Source organism: Eptatretus burgeri, chromosome 11 (genome assembly GCF_056783735.1).
Source record: "Eptatretus burgeri isolate ZD-2024b chromosome 11, Ebu_testis_v1, whole genome shotgun sequence".
Classification (NCBI taxonomy): domain Eukaryota; kingdom Metazoa; phylum Chordata; class Myxini; order Myxiniformes; family Myxinidae; genus Eptatretus; species Eptatretus burgeri.
Window position 1 is genome coordinate 73,590,586 of NC_140971.1, and position 24,996 is coordinate 73,615,581.

Consider the following 24,996-nt stretch of genomic DNA (forward strand, 5'->3'; position numbering starts at 1 on the left):
GCATACCTTATTGTCGATAGATCTTCCTCCAGTCCTGACTCCAACCTCGTGATGTACTCCCTCTGCAGATTGAACAAGGGGAGAGAATCCACCTGTGTATAACCCTTTTTCCCAATTCCAAACCATTATATCTCTCCATACTGTGTTCCTACTGAAGCTTCTTGTTGAGTGTACAAGCTCATCACACAAAAACCAGGTGCTCCGACCTCCCTATTTCTCTCAGAATAATCCACATCTATTCATGATCAACGCAAGAGAGATACACCTTCCTTTGATATTCCCTTGATCCACCTCAGATTTGGAATTTTATCTCGAGTAAGTCTTCCTCTTCTGAAACCTGCTTGCTCAACGGGTATTTCTCGCTTAATGAAGTCTTCCATTCTGTTGAGTGATCTTTAGTACTACATCACTATCATGTGAAATGAAAACAATGGTTTGGTTAATTGAACATTCTCTTGGATCCCCTTTCCTTGGCAATGGTATGAGGACTGACTGCTTCCACCTTTAGGACATACAATCCCGCTCCAGATAGCTGTTAAAACTTTGATTGCCTCCTCCCCAACTACCTTAAAGAGTTCTGTTGGAACATAGTCGGTACCCGGTGCTTTTCCATTTGACAGCTCTTCCAGGGCTCTTTACATACGTCACATTCTGGCACAACTGGTTGTTGTTCTTATTCTCTTTATTTGAAGGTTGCCTTCATATTCCTATCTCGTTTGCATAGAGTTTCAGTGTAGTCTTTCTTTCTTTCACATTTTCCTATTCTATTCTCAGGGGCCCCAACTCTAGACCAAAACTTTCCTGTAATCTCTCTGATATCTTGAGAAAGATCTCTTGTTTTTCTCACTTTGTTGTCACTCTCTATATTTCCATGCATACTTTTGACATAATTATCTTTGTCTTTCCAAGGTTGTCATTGGAAGTCAGTAATTAACTGCTTAGTGTCTTCTCTTGATGGGTCTTTTGTTTTCATCTCTCTTCTTCTGCCTGCAATATGTATTGCCTCTTCTTACACTCATTGAGCATTCTTCTTTATACTTGCTTTCCACTCCTTTTACAATGTCTACACAACCTCTTGCCACAATTTGTCTGGCATTCAGTCAACCAAGCCCAGCAAAACGTTTTTGTTTTTTTTAACCTTTATACCCCACGTGCAAAGCGAAAAGCAGGGTGATTCAATTGGTTCACTTTGTCCACAGATATGAAAATGTGATCGAGGAACAACTTTACTTCAATTGAATGCTATATTTTGAACACCGTAGAACATAAAGCTGCAATTTAGCAGGACTTTGGCATTCTGTACGGGATCTCATCCTGAGCCCACATGCGCACAGAGGAAGGTTTTTTTTATCTTGCCAAAACGAAGTTTTGCAAGATATGTTAGTCAGCTTGTATGTTTTTTTTGTTTTTGTTTTTGTTTTTTTTTGTCTGTAATCACGTATACAAAAATTCTGCAGAGCACAGTTATCATCGGAAATTTTTGTAACTTCGCATATCAGAGGCCTATAGAGGTCCCTTTCAGTGCACAAAATTTTGAAGGTCAAGGTCAAAGGTCAAGGTCACTTTGGCGCAAATCAGGGGAGTCGACGAAACCCTTATTTTTTGAGTAATTTTGATCGGATCGTCTTCAAACTTCATGGGAATATAGTTCATGGTCTGGAGCTCAGCGGATAATTTTTGGTGGTGATTGGCCTTGACCTTCATGTTTTTTATTTATTTTTATTTTTTGGTCTGTAATCACGTATAAATCACTCTGCAGAGCACAGTTATCATTGGAAATTTTTGTAACTTCGCATATCAGAGGCCTATAGAGGTCCCTTTCAGCGCATAAAATTTTGAAGGTCAAGGTCACTTTGGCGCAAATCAGGGGAGTCGACAAAACCCTTAATTTTTGAGTAATTTTGATCGGATCGTCTTCAAACTTCATGGGAATATAGTTCATGGTCTGGCGCTCAGCTGATTAATTTTTGGTGGCGATTGGCCTTGACCTTCATGGTTAGCGCCTAAGGTCAAACATATTTGACCCCGAGGTCAAATTTTCAAGTTTTAGGAAACATATCGTGTAGTACCTCAAATTGAACACCTCGATGAGTGCTTTCTAGATATGTCAAGCTTGAGACATTATGACGTCATTTGGTGACGTTATGAGGCAAAAGCATATTTTTCATGGTTACTCTGCAGAACGATTCTCATCGGAATCTCTCGTAGGCTGATATTCCTCAAGGAGTCGCTCCTGGTGGATTGCAGCTCTGTTCACCTCAGTGTGACCTTAAAGAAGTCACACGTGGTCACCTTTTGGCAAGATACGGGTCACCCTGCGGGTGACATTGGTTCATTTTTTTTTTGTATGTTTTTTATAGTCTGTCTGCTTGTCTAGCAAAATTGAAAATCATTCCAAACAGGAAACAACATTTTTAGGGACATCATAAAGGACACAAACAACAGGCACGAACAACTAATGCAACGTTTTAAATAAGGTGGTGTAAAAGCAAGTACATCAACAGCGGTAAACTGTTAGGGTTAGGGTTAGGTTAGGCTAACAAACCCCCCCCCCCCAATTTTTTTTTTTCCTGCTAGCCTTTAAAACCTTTATTTTATATTTCAATCGAATTACACACTTGCACAATGTAGAACACAAATTGTTTTGTTGCCACTTCCAAGAACCTCCAGTTTAGCAGTGCTTGGAAAAAATATTACGCCACCTCGACCAATCAAATTAGCTACTTGCTCTCTCAGAGTTGGGAATATAGAAATTTGGACAAAATTGTGGCTCATAGGAAATAGAGATTGTGCTTGGAAATGCAAGGGAAGGGTTTTAAAGACGTTTCCAATGTCCTTTTTCTCAAGACTGTAAGGCATTCTATGAACTCTCAAGATGGGTCTTTGCATATCATGTCTGGTCAGAGTTTGTGTTTTTGTTTTTCACCTTTCTTAATTTGACAGTTTTGCCACAAAGAGTTCATGATCTGTCGCACAGTCTGCTCCTGGCAGAGTTTTGGCAACTTGCACAGCACTTCCCCATCTTCCGTTGAATATAATGGAATCGATCTGATTTCTTTGTTTCCCATCAGGTGAAGCCATGTGTTTGCAATTACAAGGAAACAACAAGGAAATCCAACACAGGTGGAGGCCATTCAGCCCATCATGCCTGCGCGAACACCACACCAACCCAAGATCCAAGAAAGAAAATGCAAAACAAAAATGTTTTCAATTAATGAAAGCCCACGAGGGGGAGTACAGTGTTCGTCGTCCTTACAATTGATTACGAGCTCATTCTCCACACAGAATTCCAGCATTCACTCCCCTGCCTCATTTTGGATACTAAATCCGTGCTGCTCCCGATTCTCCAATGTTTTGCATTCCAGTTTCCAGAATAAAACATCTCCTTTGGGCACCTGTTCGACCAGGTTGTGAAATTTTCCAGAAAACTCCACATTTTCCCCAACTGCTACATTTTCTCTGAGTTGGAGCATATATCTGTACGATGGTAGTATCAACTGGATGTCCTTTCAACCGCACTTATTTAACCTATCATTGACTAGGTTGTATCCCATCTTATTGCAAATCACTGCCACTCCATTTCTTTTACAGTTTTCATGACCAGAAAACTTGTAATCGACACATTGAAACTTCTCAAAACCAGTTCGTGGATGTTCACTTATCCCCAAAATTCCAATTCTGTTTTTCATCTCTCAAGCATGGGGAGGCTCACAATAGCAACTCTGACTTTTTTTTGTTTCCAGTTTGGAGGCTCATGGAGGAGTGAGAACACAGCACAAATCAAATCAGGACACAACAGAATAAGAACAGGATAAAGAGGGGTTTGGGGAGGCGACACACCAATAGCAGTGATGGACAAAACAGAAGGAGAGTTTGAGAAATCAGGGATGTGGTGAAGAAAGAGAGGAAGCAGAGGATACAGGGGTGAACAAGATAGATACAACCACAAACTCTCAATCACAGAAGAGGAATGGGAACCTGGAGAGAGGTGGCTTGGGTAGGGTTAAATGGGGTAGAAAAGATCATGGTTGTGGATGGGGGATGATCGCAGATGGTGGAGAACAGCCATCTTGAAGACATGAAGGGAAGGATGCAATTGAAGAGACCAAGGAAGTTGCTTCCACGGGTGGGGAAAAGAAGAATGAGGTGAGAAGTGATTCTGGATTTTTGGCACACCTTGTGCACCCTAGAGGAACCGGAGGGCAGGGGGAGAGCAAGGAAGGGGCAGGGGAGAGGGTGCATGACCAGAAAGGAGGTGGTATGAGCCAGAGAACATTGACCTGCCTGTGATGGGAAAGGGATAGACTCAGATTAATCGTGAGATATTCAAATGATCTTGAAGGTCGTGGTTTCCACAGCGTCCAGCTCAACAAGGTGAGAGGCATGGGTGCCAGCTCAGATGAGAGCAGTAATCCATACCCCATCAAGCTGCGGATGAAGACCTCGCAGGTGGATAGGAATTCAGGTGTGCCAAAGAAGGAATATGCATGACAGTCGGTGACTGGTTTTGAAAGCCAACTTAGCTATGTGGTTCGAGTTCGTTTCCTTTGTAGGTAGATAAGCAGCGATTGTTAGTCAGGTCAGGTCAGGTCAAATGAGATCTGTGACTTGCAACAGGTACCATGTAACCCTGTACTAAGCTGCTCCATGGTCAGGTTGCCAGCGACTAAACAAACAGTCTCCCTCACCAAGTTTCTTGGTGAGGAGGGTGTTTGGATATGGACACCCAGCAGGATGAAGAAAAAAAAAAAACCTGTCAAAGGGCGGAGGAGCTCCTTGTGAGCCAACGGCCATCCACATCTAGTGCTAAACTGTGTCTGCGGACATCCTCCTGCAGTTGGGTTACTTATTAGGAGGTTGGTGGCAGGATTTGCACTCCGGCCACCGTAAAACCCTTCATTCCGCAAAACATTCCAGAAGGATAAAAGAAAAAAAATCTGAAAACCCACTCCGTGGGAGTACCTCCTGTGCAGCTTCCCTTCACAGGGCAGCTCACCGGATGACGAGATTGGGGCAAAGCTTTCGGGACCCCCAATCTTTGATGATAGGAGGGAAACCAAGGGGTAACATTCCCGGGTCAGATTGCGGGAGAGTGTGTCAGGGTAGTGCTGAGGTGTCGTCCACCAGACAGAGGTCTCTTTGGGTTAACCTGAGGCAGTCCCTTCAGATGGGTGCCTGGAATGTCCTATCCCTCAGAGGATGATCTCCTGTCTCTGTTATCATCTGAGCTCAAGCGTTTGGACATTGGTATTGCAGCACTCAGGTTCGGAGACCGGATTGCGGCGAGATCATGGCCGTTGATTACACCTATTGGTCTGGTGACTCTGATGGTTACCATGGCCAAGGAGTTGCTGAAGCTGTGTCCAATAAGCTGACTCCAATGAAATTGAGGCAACACTGGTCAACGAGCATATTGTGAGACGAAGCATTCATCACTCCTTGGGTATAATTTCCCTGGTATGGTCTCTGTATATACTCAGACTGACGCCAGTGATCTCACCGTGAAGGGCGCATTCTGTACCACGCTAGAGTCTGTGGTTGATCAGTGCCCAAGGCGAGATGCACTTCTCGTCTTGGGGGATTTCAATGCATCGACTGGAACTGATAGGGATGGTTATGAGACATGTGTTGGTCCCCATGGGTCTGGAACTGTGAACCAGAATATCACGAAGTTCCTTGACTTTGCAAGAAGTCATGGACTTAGGGTGGCCGGTTCATGGTTTCAGCGCCCACAAGCTCATTGCTGGACTTGGTATTCCAATGCTGGCGGTATGGCAAAGGAGATTAACCATGTGCTCATTGATGGGCGCTGGAGGATGATCCAAAACTGAAGGGTCTACCGGAGTGCTCAGTTCCTCAATACTGACCACCGGCTTGTTGTATTAACTCTTAAGTTACACCTTAAATCCAGGAGAATTGTACCATCCGAGCCTAGGCTGGATGTTTGGCAATCTCAAGAATGAGTGGGTAGTTGAAGAGTTTTCAAACAGGCTGAATTGTGATTTGGGGGGTGTGGGTGCTTTGGGGGATCCTGAAGAGATGTGGAGTGCATTCAAGACAACCGTCCTTGATGTTGCCGGGAGATGTCTTGGAACTCACCGGAGGGCGAAGAGGAATTTTGTCTCTCAAGGGACACTGGATACCATTTCCAAGAGTCGCAGTGCCAGGCTGAATGGCAGAGGTGAGCTGTGGCATAAAACTGTACATGCGCCAAGGGTGGACAAGGAGGCCTATGTGCAAGGAATCTGTGAGGAGGTAGAGCATCACCTGTGGTCAAGTGATTCTCATCCTGCTTACAGGGGAATTCGCACATTACTTTCGTCCAAGCCCGTCCCTCGGTGTACTGCAGTTTGAGCAGAGGGTAGTGGGCTCTTGACAGAGGAGTCCGAATGAAGGCCCGCTGGGCCAGTTACTTTGAGTGGTTGTACCAGGCTGATCCACCAACTGTCGAATTGGATGTCAGTGGTGTTGCAATCCCTATAAGACTTCAATCAACTGTGATCCACCTTCGGTTGTGGAAACACAGGCTGTGGTGAACCGGTTTAAAAGGGGTAAAGCTCCAGGGATCTGTGGCATCCATGATTAACCTCTCAACGCTGGTGAAAATGCTGCACTCATGTCGTTGCATGCAGTTCTGTGCTCTGCCTGGAACACAGGCATCAACCCAACTGACTGGAAGACGGGCCTTGTTGTCCTTCTCTGGAAAGGGAAGGGTGATCGCCAAGACTGCAACAACTACCGAGGGGTGACGCTGCTCTCAGTGCCGGGCAAGGTCTTTGCTGGGATAATTTTTGATAGGGTTCGCCAACATCTGCTTGAGCAGTCAGGCTTTACACCAGAGGTCAACGATTGACCGTATCCTTGCTCTTCGGATTCTCACCGATCATAGACAAAGATTTAGCAGGGGCTGCTCGCAGCCCATGTTGATCTCTGTAAAGCATTTGATGCAGTGAATCGGGATGCCTTGTAGAGGATTCTTCGCCTTCGTGGGGTGCCACCAAAACTGATCGATCTGATGTCTGAACTCTACTCAGGTACTGAGAGTTCTGTGAGATGTGGTTATACCATCTCTGCCTTATTTACAGTTCATCAGGTGTGTGTACTGGCCCCCACACTTTTCAGCGCTTGTATGGACTGGATTCTGGGGAGGATGTCGGAGAGATCAAGCTGCCATGCATCGATTGGGAATGTCAAGATATCTGACCTTGATTTCACAGATGATGCAGTCATCTTTGCGGAGACTCAAGATATCCTTTTGGGGGCCCTCAAGGTGCTGAATGAGGAGTCGGAGCTGCTGGGATTACAGGTTTCCTGGGTCAAAACTAAGATCCAGGCTTTCAATGACATCTTGGATGCTGATATCCCATCTGTACCCACTTGTGGCGAGGATGTTGAGGTCACAGAGATTCACTTAACTTGGCAGTGATATTCATGTCTCCGCTGGCTGTGAGCCAGAGGTCAACAGACGTCTGGGTCGGGCCTGGGGAGTCATTAATTCACTGGATCATGGGGTGTGGCACTTCCGGTACCTGTGCGGTAGGACGAAAGTCGAGTCTTCAGGTCCTTGGTGCTTCCAGTCTTGCTCTATGGATGTGAGACTTGGACTCCGACCAGGGATCTGAGATGGAGACTCAATTCCTTTGAATCTAGGTCTCTTCGGAGAATTATTTGCTATCGTTGGTCAGACTGTGTCCAATGAGCAGTTGCTGAGACAGACTGAAATGAGATTTGTTACTTGCACAGTCCATGAGCGTCCACTGCGGCTGTATGGACATGTTGCTCGTTTTCCTGACGCTGATCCTGCTCACCATATTCTCTCAACGAGGGAGCCTCGTGAGTGGAGGAGGCAAATAGGCTGACCACGTGCCTCATGGTTGCAGCAGGTTGATCAGAATCTCAAGGAGATGGGGATGGGCCAGGCATCTGCCTGTGGGATGGCCAGACGGAGGCCCCTGGAGTACCGGCCGAAAGTGGATGCAGCGACATGCTGCTCCAGCACTTGCTCCCATACCTGACCTAACCTGTTAACACTGCATGTCACATCATGTCAGTCTTCTTACATCCATATTCATTGGAAGCTGTGCATTCATCAAAATGGTCACATTTGCAAAACAGCATTGTAAATTAATCGTCATTTCACTGAGCAGTCTGAAAGAAGGTCGATTTAAATAGAAGGCAGAAGAGAAATGCATATGAAGCCGAGCTGTTATTCTTACCACCTTCTGAGTGCAGTTTTTGATGCTGTGATCCCAAGTCAAAATCTCATATACCAAGTTGAGTTGTCCATCTACTGATGTACTTGCAATTAATGCCAAACTGCACTGATATCTTACAATATTTATCTTGCATCTATTTATGATCATGCTCCAAGACGAGTCTGACATTCATTTTTTTTTGTATACATTGTCGAGGTTTGTATGAGAGCTAACAAACAGAAAAGCACAACAAGGGGAGCAGGAGACAAGTGGGGTGAGAGGGGGAAGGAAAAAAAACAAGTGGGGAACAGAGACATGAGGAGATCTGTGGAAGGGAGAAGGATGGGGTGGGGTACACAGGGTAAAGAAGATGGACACAACAGGGACTTTCAGGAAGGAAAGCATGGAATTTGAAGGAGATGGGTTTGCGGGAGTAGAAAAGATCGTAGTTTTGGATGGGGGAAGATAAGAAATGGTGGTGAACAGCTGTTTTAAAGACCTGGAGTAAGAGTGGGATTGAAGAGAGTGTGGGAGTTTATTCCAAAGGTGGAAAAAAAAAAGAAGAATGAAAGAATGAAGGTGCACAGCGATTCTTGATTTTGATAGTTTTACCAGAAGGAGGTTGCTGATGGACATTGAGCGCCCTGCAGAAATATGGGGGGGGAGGACATATCCCAGACAGAGCAGGGGGGTGAGGCTGGAGAGGAGATGGTAGAAGACAAAGACCACCGACCTGCCTGCAGTGAGAGAGTGAGAGGCCCAAAGACTCAGCCTCATCATGGAAGATACCAATGATCCTAAATGCCTTGGTTTCCGCAGTGTGAAGCAGAGAAAGCCGAGAGGCAGGAGCACCAGTCCAGAGGGGAGAGCAGTACTCCATCAGGCTGTGGACAAAAGCTTTGTTTGTGGTCAGGAGCTCAAGTGTGCCAAGGAAGGACTTTGCACAATGGAGGATTCCCAGTCGGCGACTGGCTTTGGAGGGCAGGTTGGAAATGTGACTTTCCTGGGAAAGATCATGGCAGATAGTGAGAACCAGAAGCTTGAATGAAAGTATTTCTTCAAGAGGATTGTTGAGAAAGTAGATTGGGGATGCGGGGAAGGGGACAGCGGGCGGAGGCAGCGGAGGGGGTGGGCAGCGAGTGGAGGAGGGGGAGCAGCGAGCGGAGGAGGGGAGCAGCGAGCGGAGGAGGGGAGCAGCGAGCGGAGGAGGGGATAAGCGAGCGGAGGCAGCGGGAGCAGCGAGCAGAGGCAGCGGGAGGAAGCAGCGAGTGGAGGCAGCAGAGGGGGGGGCAGCGAGCGGAGGCGGGGCAGTGGAGGGGGGCAGCGGAGGTGGGCAGCGAGTGAGCAAAGGGTTGTTGGGTAATATTTTCTGATATTCTTCCAAGATTAGGAAATGGAATATAATTTAATAATTATTTAAGCGTAGACAGTGATAGGACCAGGGTTCATAGCCTGAACCGTGAAGAGTGAGGAGAATTAAGAAGTAAAGAAGAGGAGAATTAAGACAGTAGTAAGGCAGGGGTTTTTACTCAGAGAATAAGAGTAGTTAATGCATGGAATGACCTCCTGGTAAGGTAGTGGCAGCAGAAAAAGTAGACGAGTTTCAATTAGAATTTGATAGCTGCCTGGAAGTTATGAATATAGAGGGGTATGGGGATGTTGGCAGGACTCTTAGGTAGTTTGAGCATTGATGGGTGATTGTGTGAATGTGTGCTGAATGAAGGTATATTGTGGTTCGTGTTGTACATCCTTCACTCTAAAACCGCCTTCACACACACCACGCCCCCCCCTCCCAAACTCTTTATTTTCTTTCACACCCTGGTGATGTTCTCAAGCCTCCCACACTTCCCCCACCCCTATTCCTCCCATGAAATGAAGTCGTTTGCTTGACGGGTTTATTTAATTTCCTTGTTCGATGTAGCTTCAGGAAAGGCACACCCAAACTACCAGATAATGCATCCCCCCCCCCACCACAGACAATGCATCCCCCCCCCCACAAACAATGCATCCCCCACCACAAACAATGCATCCCCCCCACAAACAATGCATCCCCCCCCCACAAACAATGCATCGCCCTCCCACCACAAACAATGCATCGCCCTCCCACCACAAACAATGCATCGCCCTCCCACCACAAACAATGCATCCCCCCCACCACAAACAATGCATCCCCCCACCACAAACAATGCATCCCCCCCACCACAAACAATGCATCCCCCCCACCACAAACAATGCATCCCCCACCACAAACAATGCATCCCCCCACCACAAACAATGCATCCCCCCACCACAAACAATGTATCGCCCTCCCACCACAAACAATGCATCCCCCCCCACCACAAACAATGCATCCCCCCCACCACAAACAATGCATCCCCCCCCACCACAAACAATGCATCCCCCCCACCACAAACAATGCATCCCCCCCCACCACAAACAATGCATCCCCCCCCACCACAAACAATGCATCCCCCCACCACAAACAATGCATCCCCCCCACCACAAACAATGCATCCCCCCACCACAAACAATGCATCCCCCCCACCACAAACAATGCATCCCCCCCACCACAAACAATGCATCCCCCCCCACCACAAACAATGCATCCCCCCACCACAAACAATGCATCCCCCCCACCACAAACAATGCATCCCCCCCACCACAAACAATGCATCCCCCCCACCACAAACAATGCATCCCCCCACCACAAACAATGCATCCCCCCCCACAAACAATGCATCCCCCCCCCCACCACAACCACCAAACCTGGTCGAAGACGCCTTTTGCTTGTTTGAAAATGTTAACCTGATCGCAAGGAAATCCTCACAGACATCCATATCATTCATTCAAACATTGGGAGTTTTGAAGGGACGAGGCTCAGTGCACTCTCACTTAAAAACTACCTACTGTGCAAGGTGACACACCTCAACGTGAGCAGAACAATTTTTATAACAAAACAACAAGTGTTTCACCTCCATCGTGGGATCAGGATCCGCGTGGCTCGTTCAACTTTGACCCGAACTTAAGGCAGAATAAGAAGAACAAGATCGTTTCACTTTGAAAGAATAAAAATATCCGTCTCACCAAGGTGGCTGCTCGGTGATCGCCCACGAAACCGGGATAAAGGTACAGGTGACGGCATGGCTGAAGCACGTCCACGATTGGCTCGCGATGGTCACCGACGACCAAATGGTGAAGCTCGTCTTGAAATTAAACCATTCACTCGTCACCAGACTAAAAAATCAATTTATGGGTAAAAAAAAACAAACAACACAAACTAATCGAATAAAAACCCCCAATCTCCGCTTCAGTCACGCATTGGAAACATCCACGAACACCAGATCCTCCTCCAAGCGTCGCACGTCTACACAGCTCATATTATTTAACGAGTAAGAACAATCGGTAATTAGTGTGGAAAGGAAACCGATTAGAAACTCGTTAATAAGGTTTCTCGATCAAGTTTCACCACAGTCGTCAATTCACCGAAGGGCTTGCGGGTGGGGGGTTATAAGTGATTAAATAAATCACGTGACACCAACAACGCCTCACTCTTCACGAAGCCACGCCTCACTCTTCACGAAGCCACTCCTCACTCTTCACGGAGCCACGCCTCACTCTTCACGGAGCCACGCCTCACTCTTCACGAAGCCACGCCTCACTCTTCACGGAGCCACGCCTCACCCTTCACGGAGCCACGCCTCACTCTTCACGGAGCCACGCCTCACTCTTCACGAAGCCACGCCTCACTCTTCACGAAGCCACGCCTCACTCTTCACGGAGCCACGCCTCACTCTTCACGAAGCCACGCCTCACTCTTCACGAAGCCACGCCTCACTCTTCACGGAGCCACGCCTCACTCTTCACGGAGCCACGCCTCACTCTTCACGGAGCCACGCCTTACCCTCAAACACACCGTGAACAGGAATGGCGAACCAGTGAACCATGACGTCACTCACACTACTATAGTCGAGATAGTTCGGCACAGTCTGCCAATTGTAGTCACATGTTTCCTCCTTCGCAGAGCTTGACCACGGCCCATACCAAGTCTGGCCGACCTGTGGTAATGCCACGTCGTCTTGATCTTTATTTGGTTTTGTGAAGTTTAAACGGTTTCATTTTGCTACCATGATATTTATACATCAGTTTTCTGCTTTTTTTTTTTTACTTCGGCTTCATTCACCTCGTCGAATCCGACGTCAATCAAAGTTTGTTGTTTTCATGACTCTTCGTCTTGTGGAAAAGGGAGGTGTCGTGGTGTCGAGGGGGGAGGGTGAGACTCCAGTACCCATGATGCAGTGCACGGCGCCATATTGGTTGGCTCCAGTACCCATGATGCAGTGCACGGCGCCATATTGGTTGGCAAGCAAAACAAGTGAGAAAAAGTAAACAAGGCCAAATAATTAGCATAACCTTCCATTGCAGTAAGTCAGAATAACGAGATAAACGTGCGAGATTGTAGAACTATGCTATCATTGTCAGGGAAGTGAATAAAAACCAACATGGCGGCGCGCACGGCATTATGGGTTATCTCTGAAAACCTCCATGACAATGGTTTTCAGTTTTTAGATCCTCCTGGAGGATCTCGAAGTCTTACTCACGTTGTTGTTCTTCATCTTCTTGTGGACTTTTTTGTTTCACAGCCGACAGTTTTCATCGAAACTTCCTGAAACTTGGCATATATATGTAAAAATACCCTGCGCAGACAGTAACCATCTCCGATTTTGAAAATTCCTCCGAGAAAAAAAGTTATGACGTCAAAATATCTCCAATTCAAATGGAAATCGCTGAAAAAATTCTCAAACTAGGCAAGCTTTTTGAATTCTGCTTGTGGGAATCGAACAGGGCATTAGGAGAGATGAATTTCCGCGCATATGATACATCACTATGACGTCATATCAATTTTTATGACGTCATTCATATTTTTTGACATTTTTTGTTTCACAACCCAGAGTTTCCATCGGATCTTCGTGAAACTTGCCATGTATATGCAGAAAGCCCACGCGCAGGCAGTGACCATCTCGGATTTTGAAAATTCCTCCAAGGAAAAAAGTTATGACGTCAAAATATCTCCGCTAATGGAAATCGCCTATACCATTATCTCCGAAACTGGGCAAGCTGTTTGAATTCTGTTTGCGGGAATCAAGCCGGGCATTAACACAGATAATTTATCGCAAACCTGATACATCGCAATGACGTCATATTCGTTTTATGACGTCATCATTAAGAGGACGAGGTTCTTAGCTCATTTGAGCTTGTTACTTTGTTCATTGGATCGTAAGCTCTGGCATGTGGTTTTGTAAGAAGGAGTTCTGGGGCTTCTGCTCGCTCGGTGTGAACTGCAGCAGATTCTGTAGTGCAATAAAATGATCGTTCTCTTCAGACATTGACTCTCTGTCATTACCATCAGAACTTTACAGTTACTCGTCCAAGAGTGGAGTTGGCCTTGGATTCCATAAACAGACAGTTTGGAGAGCAGGGCGGGATTCCAAACTGGTATCAAAAGCTCAGGATGTGTCCAGAAAGACGACCTCCATCCTCACAATGGATGGCGATTATTATAATTAATGAATCCTCTCCGTATTCGAAAAATAAACGTTTTTTTTGAAAATTTGATGTCAAAATCTCAAATGGTGGAAAAAAGTTATGCCCTGGACACACAAACACACGGTTGCAAAGTCTACGTGGGCAGACAACAAAACTAATCACATCTGTGGTTTAGGTGGAGTATGGGGGCTCGAACCTCCTCAGCCCCCGCCGGCCCCTTCATTGCGCCCACTGGTTGATTAATTATGAAACCTACAGGTTCAAGAGGCCGAAGCGCTTACAGTGAATAATCAGGAAAATGAGGGTGTTCATTTGATGATCCTTTGGGAGCAACAGGGCGAGAGTGAGAATTGCTTGGATTGAAAGGTGGCATCATGTTTAGAGCGTCCGCTCTGAGTCTGAGAGGTCGGTGGTTCAAACTTCAGCCGAGTCATACCAACGCCATTATAAGCTAGAGCAAAGACAAAGAACAGTAAGTTGGCATCCATTGCATAGGCTTTGATGGGTCGAATGGCTTCTTATTGCATTGAAGTTTCTTGCAAAGGGAACTCGTATTACTATTATCATCATTCCCATGGGGTTCAGGAGGGGTCGGACCCAAAATATCTCTGTAAATTTGTATGACTGACGACATCAACGAACTGCACTAACAATTTGCTGATGAGAGGTGTCGGTGATTACGATATGTCGATGACTAACTATGACAGCTTTATGGAAGGGTGGCGACCATTTATTACAATGAGCATGTTGTTGAAGCGTATTTGGCAGTCCCGATGGGATGGTAGTTTGGTGCAGAAGTTCGCGATCGACAAATGTGAGGCGAACCTGTCCTTCAGTGTACTTACCTTTGAGCTACCTCATCTGGATTTCAAACCCGACATGTGTATGAAATGTCAAATTGGTGCTTTTTATCAGTGAGTGTACTATCCCTCGAATTGACGTTAAGCTAGTTGTCCTGTAAGCGCAAAGTGGGATAAGGCAATTGGTTGACTTTGTCTGTCAACTAGTACAGACGTCAGTCTATGATTGAGGAACTATGTGTTCCAAAAAGACCTGGATAACTTGGTTTTTTAATATATTTAGCACCACAAATGATACATCGATACCCTTTGTTTTATATGATGCAGAAACTCATAACGTTTTCTTTGTTTTCAGGTCTGATGGTTTAATGTAAACGAAAATGGCGACTCCATAGGAGATAGCTCAATGCGTCGAATGGGTCAGAGACGAGAGCCAACATGCAAGTTCAGCGTAATTTCCGTACAAGGTATGGAAGGAATCCGCCATTGTGGATTAGCATCAGAGAGTGAGTGGTACAAGAGATTTAAGGAGACTGGAAGTTGTCAGAAACAGAAAAGTACTGGTGGACCAAGCACAAGTGCAGCAGATGTTGAACGAGTGTGTGAATCATTTCAACAATGTTCCAGAAAATCAATTTGACGTGCATCCAGAGAAATGGGACTACCAACCACCACTGTACACAGGGTTTTGCATCCAAGACTGAAGCTTAATGCCGAAAAGGTGCAGATTCTGCAGGAACTCAAACCAAATGACGGGCCCAAACGCAAGGTGTTTGCCTTGGAAATGTTCAGTTGCATAGAAGGTGATGAAGATTACCTGAAAAAGGTCATGTTCACAGACGAAGCTTGCTTTCATGTATCGGGGAAAGTCAACCGGCACAATGTGAGGATCTGGGGCTCGGAAAACCCCCACGTGGTCATTGAACATATGCGACAGTCCAAAGGTCAATGTGTGGTGTGGCCTTCTCCATGACTGCTTGGTGGATCCCTTTTTCTTTGCAGAGGATACAGTGACCTCAACGATTTACATTAACATTATGGAAGGATTCACCTTCGCAGGGATTGAAGACCTGCAACCCCATATCATTTTTCAACAGGACGGCGCTCTCCCTCATTGGGCCTTTGTCGTTCGAGCCATCCTGAATGAAAAATTTCCAGGTCACTGGATTGGATGAGACGGACCAACCGCCTGGCCCCCATGATCACCAGATATAACCCCCCCCCTTTTTTCTGTGGGGTTTGTCAAAGATGTTGTTTACAACACCAAGGTGACAAACCCGCAGAATCGTCCTTCTTGGATCACAGCTGCATGCATACTAGTGGATGCAAACATGCTGAGCCGAACATGGAAAGAACTCGTGCACCGTCTTGTTGTCCTGCACACAACAAATGGAGCTCACATTGAAGTGTATTGATGGTGTACACAAAACGTTATGAGTTTCCTGTATCATACAAACCAAAGGGTATCATTGTATCATTTGTGGTTCAAAATATATTAACAACCAAAGTTTCCCAGGTCTTTTTGGAACATCCTGTACTTAATTTGAATTTTATATTTTGAATACTGTAGAACATTAATCGCAACAGGAACCAGCAGCTGAGCAGTACGTTGGCTCTGAATTTGTCCAATTGCACAGAATCTTATCCCGAGCGAGCATGCCCACAGAGGAGCAAGGTAATTGTTTGTCTTTCAAACATAATTGAAAATTATTCCAAACAGGAAATTTACTGTTTTTAAGGACGTCATAAAGGACACAAACAACAGGCATGAAGAACGAATGTAACGTGTTAGATAAGGTGTATAAGACGCTGTGTCAATGGCGCTAAACTTCAGAATTGTTTTTCTGCAGCCTTTTAAGCTTTTGTTTTATTTCAATTGAAGTATATCCTTGAACACTGTGAAACACAAATCATCTTGTTGGCAATTCTAAAAACTGCCAGTTTAGCAGTACTTGGACAAAATATGGAATTTTATGCCTTCTCGATCATTCAAATGTGTCGCTCGCGCTGTCAGTTTTGAGGAATGTCGAGGGTCACACAAAATTGCGGCTCACTGAAAATATAGATCGAGTTTCTACCACAGGGTCAAACAGTGAATCAATACGTGTACAAGGAGATCCTCCGGCACCTCATGAGATTAGTCCGGGACAAGAGGAGGGATCTGTGGGAGAACAACGCCTGGGTGCTCCACCATGACAACGCCCCTGCTAACAGTGCCTTGAGCATCCGACAGTTTCTGGCAGAGAGGAACGTGCCAACTCTGGAGCAACCCATCGTATTGTTGTGATTTTTTTCCTATTCCCCAAGCTCAATGGGGTGATCAAGGGGACCCGATTTCCTGATGTGGAGGCCATCAAAAGGGCCGTGACGACGGATCTCCCGAGGATTCCAGAAGAAGCCTTCCAGGGGTGCATCGAAGCATGGAAGAAGAGGATGGACAAGTGTGTGAGACTGGAGGGAAACTATTTTGAAGGGGACAAGCTGTGATTTCAATAGGTTTTTTTGGAATAAAATTTCTGTGAAGTCAGATCAGTTACTTTTTAGACAGACCTCGTATATCGATTCAGCACTATCTCTCAATGGTGAAGAATCTCTTTAGAAATTCTAGTAGTTGGATATGGATCTTCACCAAAATATAAACAGTTCGTCCTTGTCACCAGTGCTGGATTAACCATTAGGCAGACAAGGCATGTGTCTTAGGGCCAGCCAAAAATTCAGGCCAAAAATTATTTTCACATTAAATACTTGTCTTTTATTGTATTAAAAATTTTCTTCTTGAATCAGTTCATCTTTTATCTGGGGTCCATTTCCATGAGCCCGAGATCTAATTTAAAATTTTCAGGACATTCTCTAAAATTTCAAAATGTGCCTTAAGGCCAGCCGAGGCTTAATCCGGCAATGCTTGTCACACACCAAACCTGTCCACCACATTTCATCCAGATCCGTCCACAACTTTTTGAGATATCCTTTACACAGACAACAAACAGAGAGGGGTGAAAACATGACCTCCTTCACCTGCAGTGGTGGAGGTAAAAAGAACCCAGATCAAAAAAAATTAATAATTCTGGCTACCACAACATGCATATGATCAGGTTGAAATTTAAAACATGTATTCCCCATCAATACTAGATCATAATTGTCAAGGTTCACGTCAATTGATGAAGCGGTTCAAGAGAACGAATTTTAAAAAGATTTTTCACTCAATCCATTCTAGGTTTGGTGAATTTCTACAGACGATTCATACCACGATGTGCAGACTTAGTGCAGCCGTTCACTGACATTTTGAAAAGCAAGATCAAAAAGAACCAGGCTATTGTTCTTGGTGAGATGGAGCTTGCCTCATTTCAAAAGGTTAAATTGTCACTGTCCCAAGCTACACTACTCGTACACCCTAAGACAGATGCACCACTGTGTGTATTCACTGATACTTCAGACAAATGAGTTAGAGGTGTTTTGCAACAACACAGCGATGCAGAGTGGTAGTCTTTGTACTTCTTTTCTAAGCAACTTCAACCGCCCGAGACAAAGTACAACACCTTTGGTCATGAACTCCTCACAGTTTATCTAAGTATTAGGCATTTCAGACATCTTTTAGAGGGATGCCCTTTTTGTGTGTACACCGATCATAAGCTACTCATCTATGCACTCCAATCCAAGCCAGACAAGCATTCTCCACGCGAGATTCACCAATTGGATTATATTTCCCAATTCACTTCTGATTTTGGGCAAAGAGAACACAGCAGCCGATGCATTATCACGTATGGACATCAACAGCTTAGAGACAGACAACAGCCGTCATTTATTTTGACGCCTTGCTCAAGCTCAGAAGGACAATAAAGAAATGCAACAGTCATCTGATAACTCACTCCAGCTCAGTGCAGTTCCAGTTTCCACATCAAGTGGTACTATTATGTGTGATATTTCTACTGGAAATCCTCGTTCGTACATCCCAGCCAAGTTTAGACACACCGTTTTTCGTGCTTTGCATGAATTGTCACACCCGAGCATCCGAGCCACACAACAGTGATTACTGTACAATTTGTCTGGCCGGTTATCAACCAAGATGTACGGAATTGGGCAAGAACTTGTCTGCAGTGTCAAAGATGTAAAGTGTACGGACATACAAAAACGTCCCGAGGCACTTTTGCAGCACCAGATGCCAGGTTTGATCATGTGCACACTGACTTTGTGGGACCTCTTCCTCCATCAGGTGGCAAACATATATGCTCACTTACAGCGACAGGTTGACACGTTGACTGGAAGCTATACCTCTTCCACATATCACAGCAGAGACCGTAGCTCGTGTTTTCATTCCACAATGGGTGGCAAATTTTGGAGTGCCTTCTACCGTTACAACAGATGGAGGTTGTCAATTCGAGTCTTCCCTTTTTCAAGCACGCACGGAGATGCTAGGCTGTAAACGCATCAGAATGACATCTCATCATCCACATTCTAATGGGGTGGTGGAGCGTTTCCACCGACTGCCTAAAGGTGGTCTCAAAGTTCACGCTTACACACGATGCACTTCCTCTTGTCTTGTTGGGCATTCGGAGAGCAGTCAATTGGATATGAACTTGTCTCCATGGCTGAACTTGTCCATGGCTGTCTCCATGGGACCACCATTCAGTTACCAGGAGAGTTTGTAGCACCAAGTAAGAGTATGAGTGACCTGGATCCCAGCAATTTTGTGTACCGGTTGAAACGACACATGCATGATCTTCAGCCTACACCCACAAGATCCCAACACAGACAACCACAGGTTCATCCAGATCTTCACACATGTACGCATGTCTTTATACGACATGATGCTGTAACAACGCCTCAACAGCAACCACATGATGGGCCGAATCTAGTACTTCGACGGTCTGACAAGTTTTTCACCTTGGAGATTGAGGACAAACATGAATGTGTCAGCATCGATCATTTGAAACCAGCCCACATCAAAGACTGCTTCACCTCTACCAACTCACAAGCAACATCGACTTCACAGGCCATCGAGCCACCTTCTACGTCCTACGATGTCGCCGACTGCACCAGCATCGACCCCTCTTACGTCTTCCTCAAAATCTTACATTCAGCAACCTGAAACGAGGAAAACTAGAGCAGGCAGACATATTCATTGGCCAGCCTGCTATGTACAAGTTTTCACCATTAACTGAGAGGTTTCATCTATGACTTTCCTTTATTCTTCTCATCATTCACTTGAGGACTTGTTATCGACCGCGACTCGCATCATTGTTACAACTAGTGATCTCAGAGGCGGTTGATGCAGTGACCTGCTTTTCAAGACAGAGCAAGCACAAACCTTTCATGGCCCCACATCACGTGACAATATCATAGCCAGTTCTTATTGGTTACACGACATAGACTTGAGGATGAATAGGAGGAGGTCTTGCAGAGAGCGAACCGTTAGGAAGTTTTGGTCGAGTCAGTCAGCGGATTTTTCTGATCACTACTCAACGGGATTCTCTTTGCAAGTCCACGTATTGTTGGGTTGTTTTCATAAAGCAAATAATGCGGGAACTTCATGCTCTTGGTTTTAACATTCTGTTTTGATTTTACCGAATTAACATTCCGCCTCGTTCTAGTTAATGTTAACTTGGCCGAGCGGGCTAGTTTTTTCCCACCATATTCACGTCGAGAGTATTTGATAAGAACCGTGATTCGGATTTATATTTTATCAACTACTTTCGATCACCTGACATCACATTTGTATTACTGGTTTGTTTTTGGGCATCGACACGATGCAGTGACTCGACACAAAGAAGGACCACTTTGGATATCCAATGGATCTGTTCTCATCTATTATGTTTGTGATGATCATCGGCTATCTGCATAACCGAGCTGCTGTAAGTTGGAAGTTTTGTTTCCGAGTTGTTTTATCACAGTAGATGGAGTACAATAATTCGCACAAACCAAATTTCCACAACGTCATCATTATCATGAAAACATTAGACATGAGTAATCACTCCTTTGGTGAAAATTTTGTCTCAATCCGACAAGCAGTTGCAGAGAAAAACAACAACTTTGTGTGTGGACAAACAAACAAATAGAAAAACGGACACAAATGCAATACCCTCTCCCCTGGCAAGGCTAATAATTATTATCAATTGCTTTCAACACGGTCACGAGGACAAAGGAAAACATGATTGCTCGTACGCTGCTGAGGTTAAAAGTTAAAACCTCCACCACCCATCATCATAAGATACGGGGAATTTTGCCACCACGGCACCCGGGACCAAGCATGCAGGCATGCACACATGCCCGTGGAGAGTCCCTTTACAGATCCAAACCTACCCATATGCACCACATCTGTGTGTGCCAGTCAGATCAGGCCAGATCAGATCTGTGACTTGCTACAAGTATCATGTAAACCTATACTAACCAGTTCCATGGGCGGGTTGTTGGCGACTAAACCGTCTCCCCCACTAGGTTTCCTGGTGAGGAGGGTGTTTGGATATGAATACCCAGCAGGATGAAGAACAAAACCTGTCAAAGGGCGGAGGAGCTCCTTGTGAGCGAACGGCCATCCATATCTAGTGCCGGACTGTGTCTGCGGATGTCCTCCTGCAGTTAGGTTACTTTTTTATTAGGAGGTTGGTGGCAGGATTTGCACTCCGGCCACTGTAAAACCCTTCATTCCGCAAAACATTCCAGAAGCATAAAAAAAATCTGAAAACGCACTCTGTGGGAGTACCTCCTGTGCAGCTTCCCTTCACAGGGCAACTCACCAGATGACAGGATTGGGGCAACGCCTTCGGGACCACAAATCTTTGATGGTAGGAGGAAAACCACGGGGTAATATTCCCGGGTCAGATTGCGGGAGAGTGTGTCGGAGTGGTGTAGAGGTGTTGTCCACCAGACGGCGGACTCCTTGGGTTAACCTGAGGCAGTCCCTTCGGGTGGATGCCTGGAATGTCCAATCCCTAAGGGAGGATGATCACTTGTCTCCATTATCATCTTAGTTCAAGCGTTTGGACATCGGCATTGCAGCACTCTCTGAGGTTCGGAGACCAGATTGCAGAGAGATCATGGTGGGTGGTTACACATACTATTGGTCTGGTCAATCTGATGGTTACCATGCCCATGGAGTTGCTGTGGCTGTGTCCAATAAGCAGACTCCAATGATAATTAATTGAGGTAACACCGGTCAACGAGCGTATTATGAGACTAAGGATTCATCACTCCTTGGGTGTCATTTCCCTGGTCTCTGTTTATGCTCCGACTGAGGCGAGTGATCTCACCGTGTAGGACGCATTCTATGCCACGCTCGAGTCTGTGGTTGATCAGTGCCCCAGGCGAGACACACTTTTAGTCTTGGGGGATTTTAATGCATCGACTGGAACTGATAGGGATGGTGATAGAACGTGTGTTGGTCCCCATGGGTCTGGAACTGTGAACCTGAATAGCACTAAGTTCCTTGACTTTGCAAAAAGTCATGGACTTAGGGTGGCTGGTTTATGGTTTCAGTGCCCACAAACTCATCGCTGGACTTGGTATTCCAATGCTGGTGGCATGGCAAAGGAGGTTGACCATGTGCTCATTGATGGTCACTGGAGGATGATCCAGAACTGCAGGGTCTACTGGAGTGCTCAGTTCCTCAATACTGACCACCAGGTCGTTGTAGCAACTCTCAAGTTGCACCTTAAATCCAGAATGGTACCATCCCAGCCGAGGCTGGATGTTGGCAAGCTCAAGGATGAGAGGGTAGCTGAGGAGTTTGCAAACAAGCTGAGTGGAGATTTGGGGGGGGGGGGTCTGGGTTCTTTGGGAGATCCTGAAGAGATGTGGACTGCCTTCAATACCACCGTCCTTGATGTTGCCAGTGGATGTCTTGGATCTCACCGTAGGGCAAAGAGGAATTTTGTCTCTCAAGGGACACTGGATACCATTGACCAGAGTCGCAAGGCCAGGCTGAATGGCAGAGCTGAGCTGTTCAGGGAGCTGAGGCGTAAAACTGTACATGTGCTAAGGGTGGACAAGGAGGCCTATGTGCGAGGAATCTGTGAGGAGGTAGAGCATCACCTGTGGTCAAGTGATTCTCATCCTGCTTACAGGGGAATTCGCACATTACTTCCGTCCAAGCCCGTCCCTCGGTGTACTTCATTTAGAGCAGAGGGTGGTAGCTCTTGACAGAGGAGTCTGAAGTGAAGGCCCGCTGGGCCAGTTACTTTGAGCAGTTGTACCAGGCTGATCCACCAGCTGTGGAGTTGGACGTCAGGGGTGTTACAATCCCTGTTGCTGACCCTTCAATCAACTGTGGTCCACCTTCATTTGTGGAAACACAGGCTGCGGTGAACCGATTGAAATGGGGTAAAGCTCCAGGGATCTGTGCATTCATACTGAACTTCTTAAGGCTGGTGGAAATGCTGCACTCATGTCATTGCATGCAGTTCTGTGATCTGCCTGGAACACAGGCATCATCCCAACTGACTGGAAGAGGGGCCTTATTGGCCCTCTCTGGAAAGGGAAGGGTGATCACCAAGTCTGCAACAAATACCGAGGGGTGACGCTGCTCGCAATGCCGAGGAAGGTCTTTGCTCGGATAATCTTGATAGGGTTCGCCACCATCTGCTTGAGCACCAGCGTCCATAGGTTTTATACCAACAGTATATTATTATTCACTTACCTTGGCAGTAATATTCATGTCTCTGCTGGCTGTGAGCCAGAGGTCAACAGACGTCTGGGTCGCGCCTGGGGATTCATTGGATCATGGGGTGTGGCGCTGCCGGTACCTGTGTGGGAGGACGAACGTCCGAGTGTTCAGGTCCTTGGTACTTCCAGTCTTGCTCTCTGGATGTAAGACTTGGACTTTGACCAGAGATCTGAGACGGAGACTTAATTCCTTTGAATCTCGGTCTCTTCTGAGAATTAGTGGCTGTCGTACCCCCCAAAAAATAAACATTGCCGATTTCTTAACATTTTCAGAGTTCACTCCAGATTTTGAGTTAAGTTAGTCCACGTGATCCGATCCTCTAAACTGAAATTATATTTCGATTATATTCTTTAATTTGTCCGTGACAGTCAACCGTGGAAAATCGCTTCAAATAATGCATGAAATCACTCCAAGCTCTGAATTTGATAACTACAGCACTTACAAAAGCGATGTATGCAACAACTCAAAGGTATGCAGAAGTGGCATTCGATTATATGAGTGAGGAAAGTGAAAAAAAAACAGCGAGTGGTTCGTGCTCCGTCACCCCAAGTGAGTGGTTCATGCTCTGTCCCCCTGAGTGAGTGGTTTGTGCTCCGTCATCCGAAGCGAGTTGTTTTGAAATAACACCCGATTTCTGAGCCGTTTGCTGTATTCACGTATTTTCTAAATTTCTGAGCCAAATTTTTTTTTCCACCCAGCACATGCAGCTGTTTATAAAGATTAATGTTTGTGAACATATCCCTGCAACGTCTATATAAATGCAACGTTGTTTATCGGTGAAAGCCCGACGCGAACAAGAGCCAGCAAGCGTCCATAGAGCTGCCAAACGGGGCATGAAACATCGATGGAAAAAGGTTGATGTCAAACGTCGATGAAAGAGAAGTGGGTGTCGAACATCAATGGAAAAATGTGGTCCTGAGGTAAATGATCCACAGCCATGTCTAACCATCAGAATAACTGTTCAGGAAAAGCCTGAGGTGTGTTTTATCAAATGTCCCCCAAGTCCAAAGTGTCTTGATGGAAAGGAAATAGAATGTCTCTCCGTTGGGCTAACAGCTATCTATCGCATGCACGAATGGTGAATATGGCTCATGCGGAAAATGAAAACGAACGTAAAATCATACATGATGAACGTGTCATAAAGAGGAAAAGGTTATCCCATAAGAATGAAAGGGAATCTGTTCTCCACCCTTCTCCAATGCATCAAAGAGTTAGAATCCCACCAGACAAGGGTTGGGTCTATTCTGAACATGCATTGATGGGAATAACTGTCTGAGGACCTGGACGTTGTGTGCATTAGTCGGATCCGATTCTGAAATCCATAACAATATCATCACATTAGTTATCTATCTTGATTTCGCAAAGCTTCCAGAACACATTATCAAAATGCTTTTGGCCTGTCTATGAGAGGTACATGAAACTTGTGTGACCATTGTCTTGGTAACAATCTTCTTCATGCAAATAGCAGGCAAATTAACTACACATTTTCCATGGCAACAACCAACCAATGTAAGATTCTTGCTCCCCAACTAGCAATAAGAACAATTCCAGAGTTTTTCATATCCTGTAAGATTATTTGCAATCACATTGGCTTTGCCTTGGATGTTTAATTCGTGAGTTTAATTCCCATAGAGTCAAGATTCATTTCATTAATCTCGATCTTTATCCTAACTTTTATTTAAAAACACTGAACAGATTGCGATCTGTGAAAACAATTACTGGAAAAGTAATTAAACCCAAGTATATCCCAAACCATTGCAAACCATACACTGTGGGTGTAGTGGTATATACCTTCTTTAAA

The 24,996-nt window shown here is 45.6% G+C and overlaps 1 protein-coding gene across 3 annotated transcripts in view; it reads right to left on the minus strand.

The window, feature by feature from the left end:
• Positions 1-11,830, minus strand: part of MOS (MOS proto-oncogene, serine/threonine kinase) — a 38,093-nt gene extending 26,263 nt beyond the window's left edge. The window contains exon 1 of one of the 3 annotated variants that reach the window (XM_085846986.1): positions 11,280-11,830. In XM_085846986.1, the coding sequence (XP_085703112.1) occupies positions 11,280-11,337 (58 nt within the window). In that variant the 5' untranslated portion in view covers positions 11,338-11,830. Of the gene's footprint in view, positions 1-6; positions 1,883-11,279 lie in introns of those variants that run through there. The other 2 variants (XM_085846985.1, XM_085846987.1) reach the window with 2 other exon arrangements.
• Between the last annotated feature and the right edge of the window lie 13,166 nt (positions 11,831-24,996).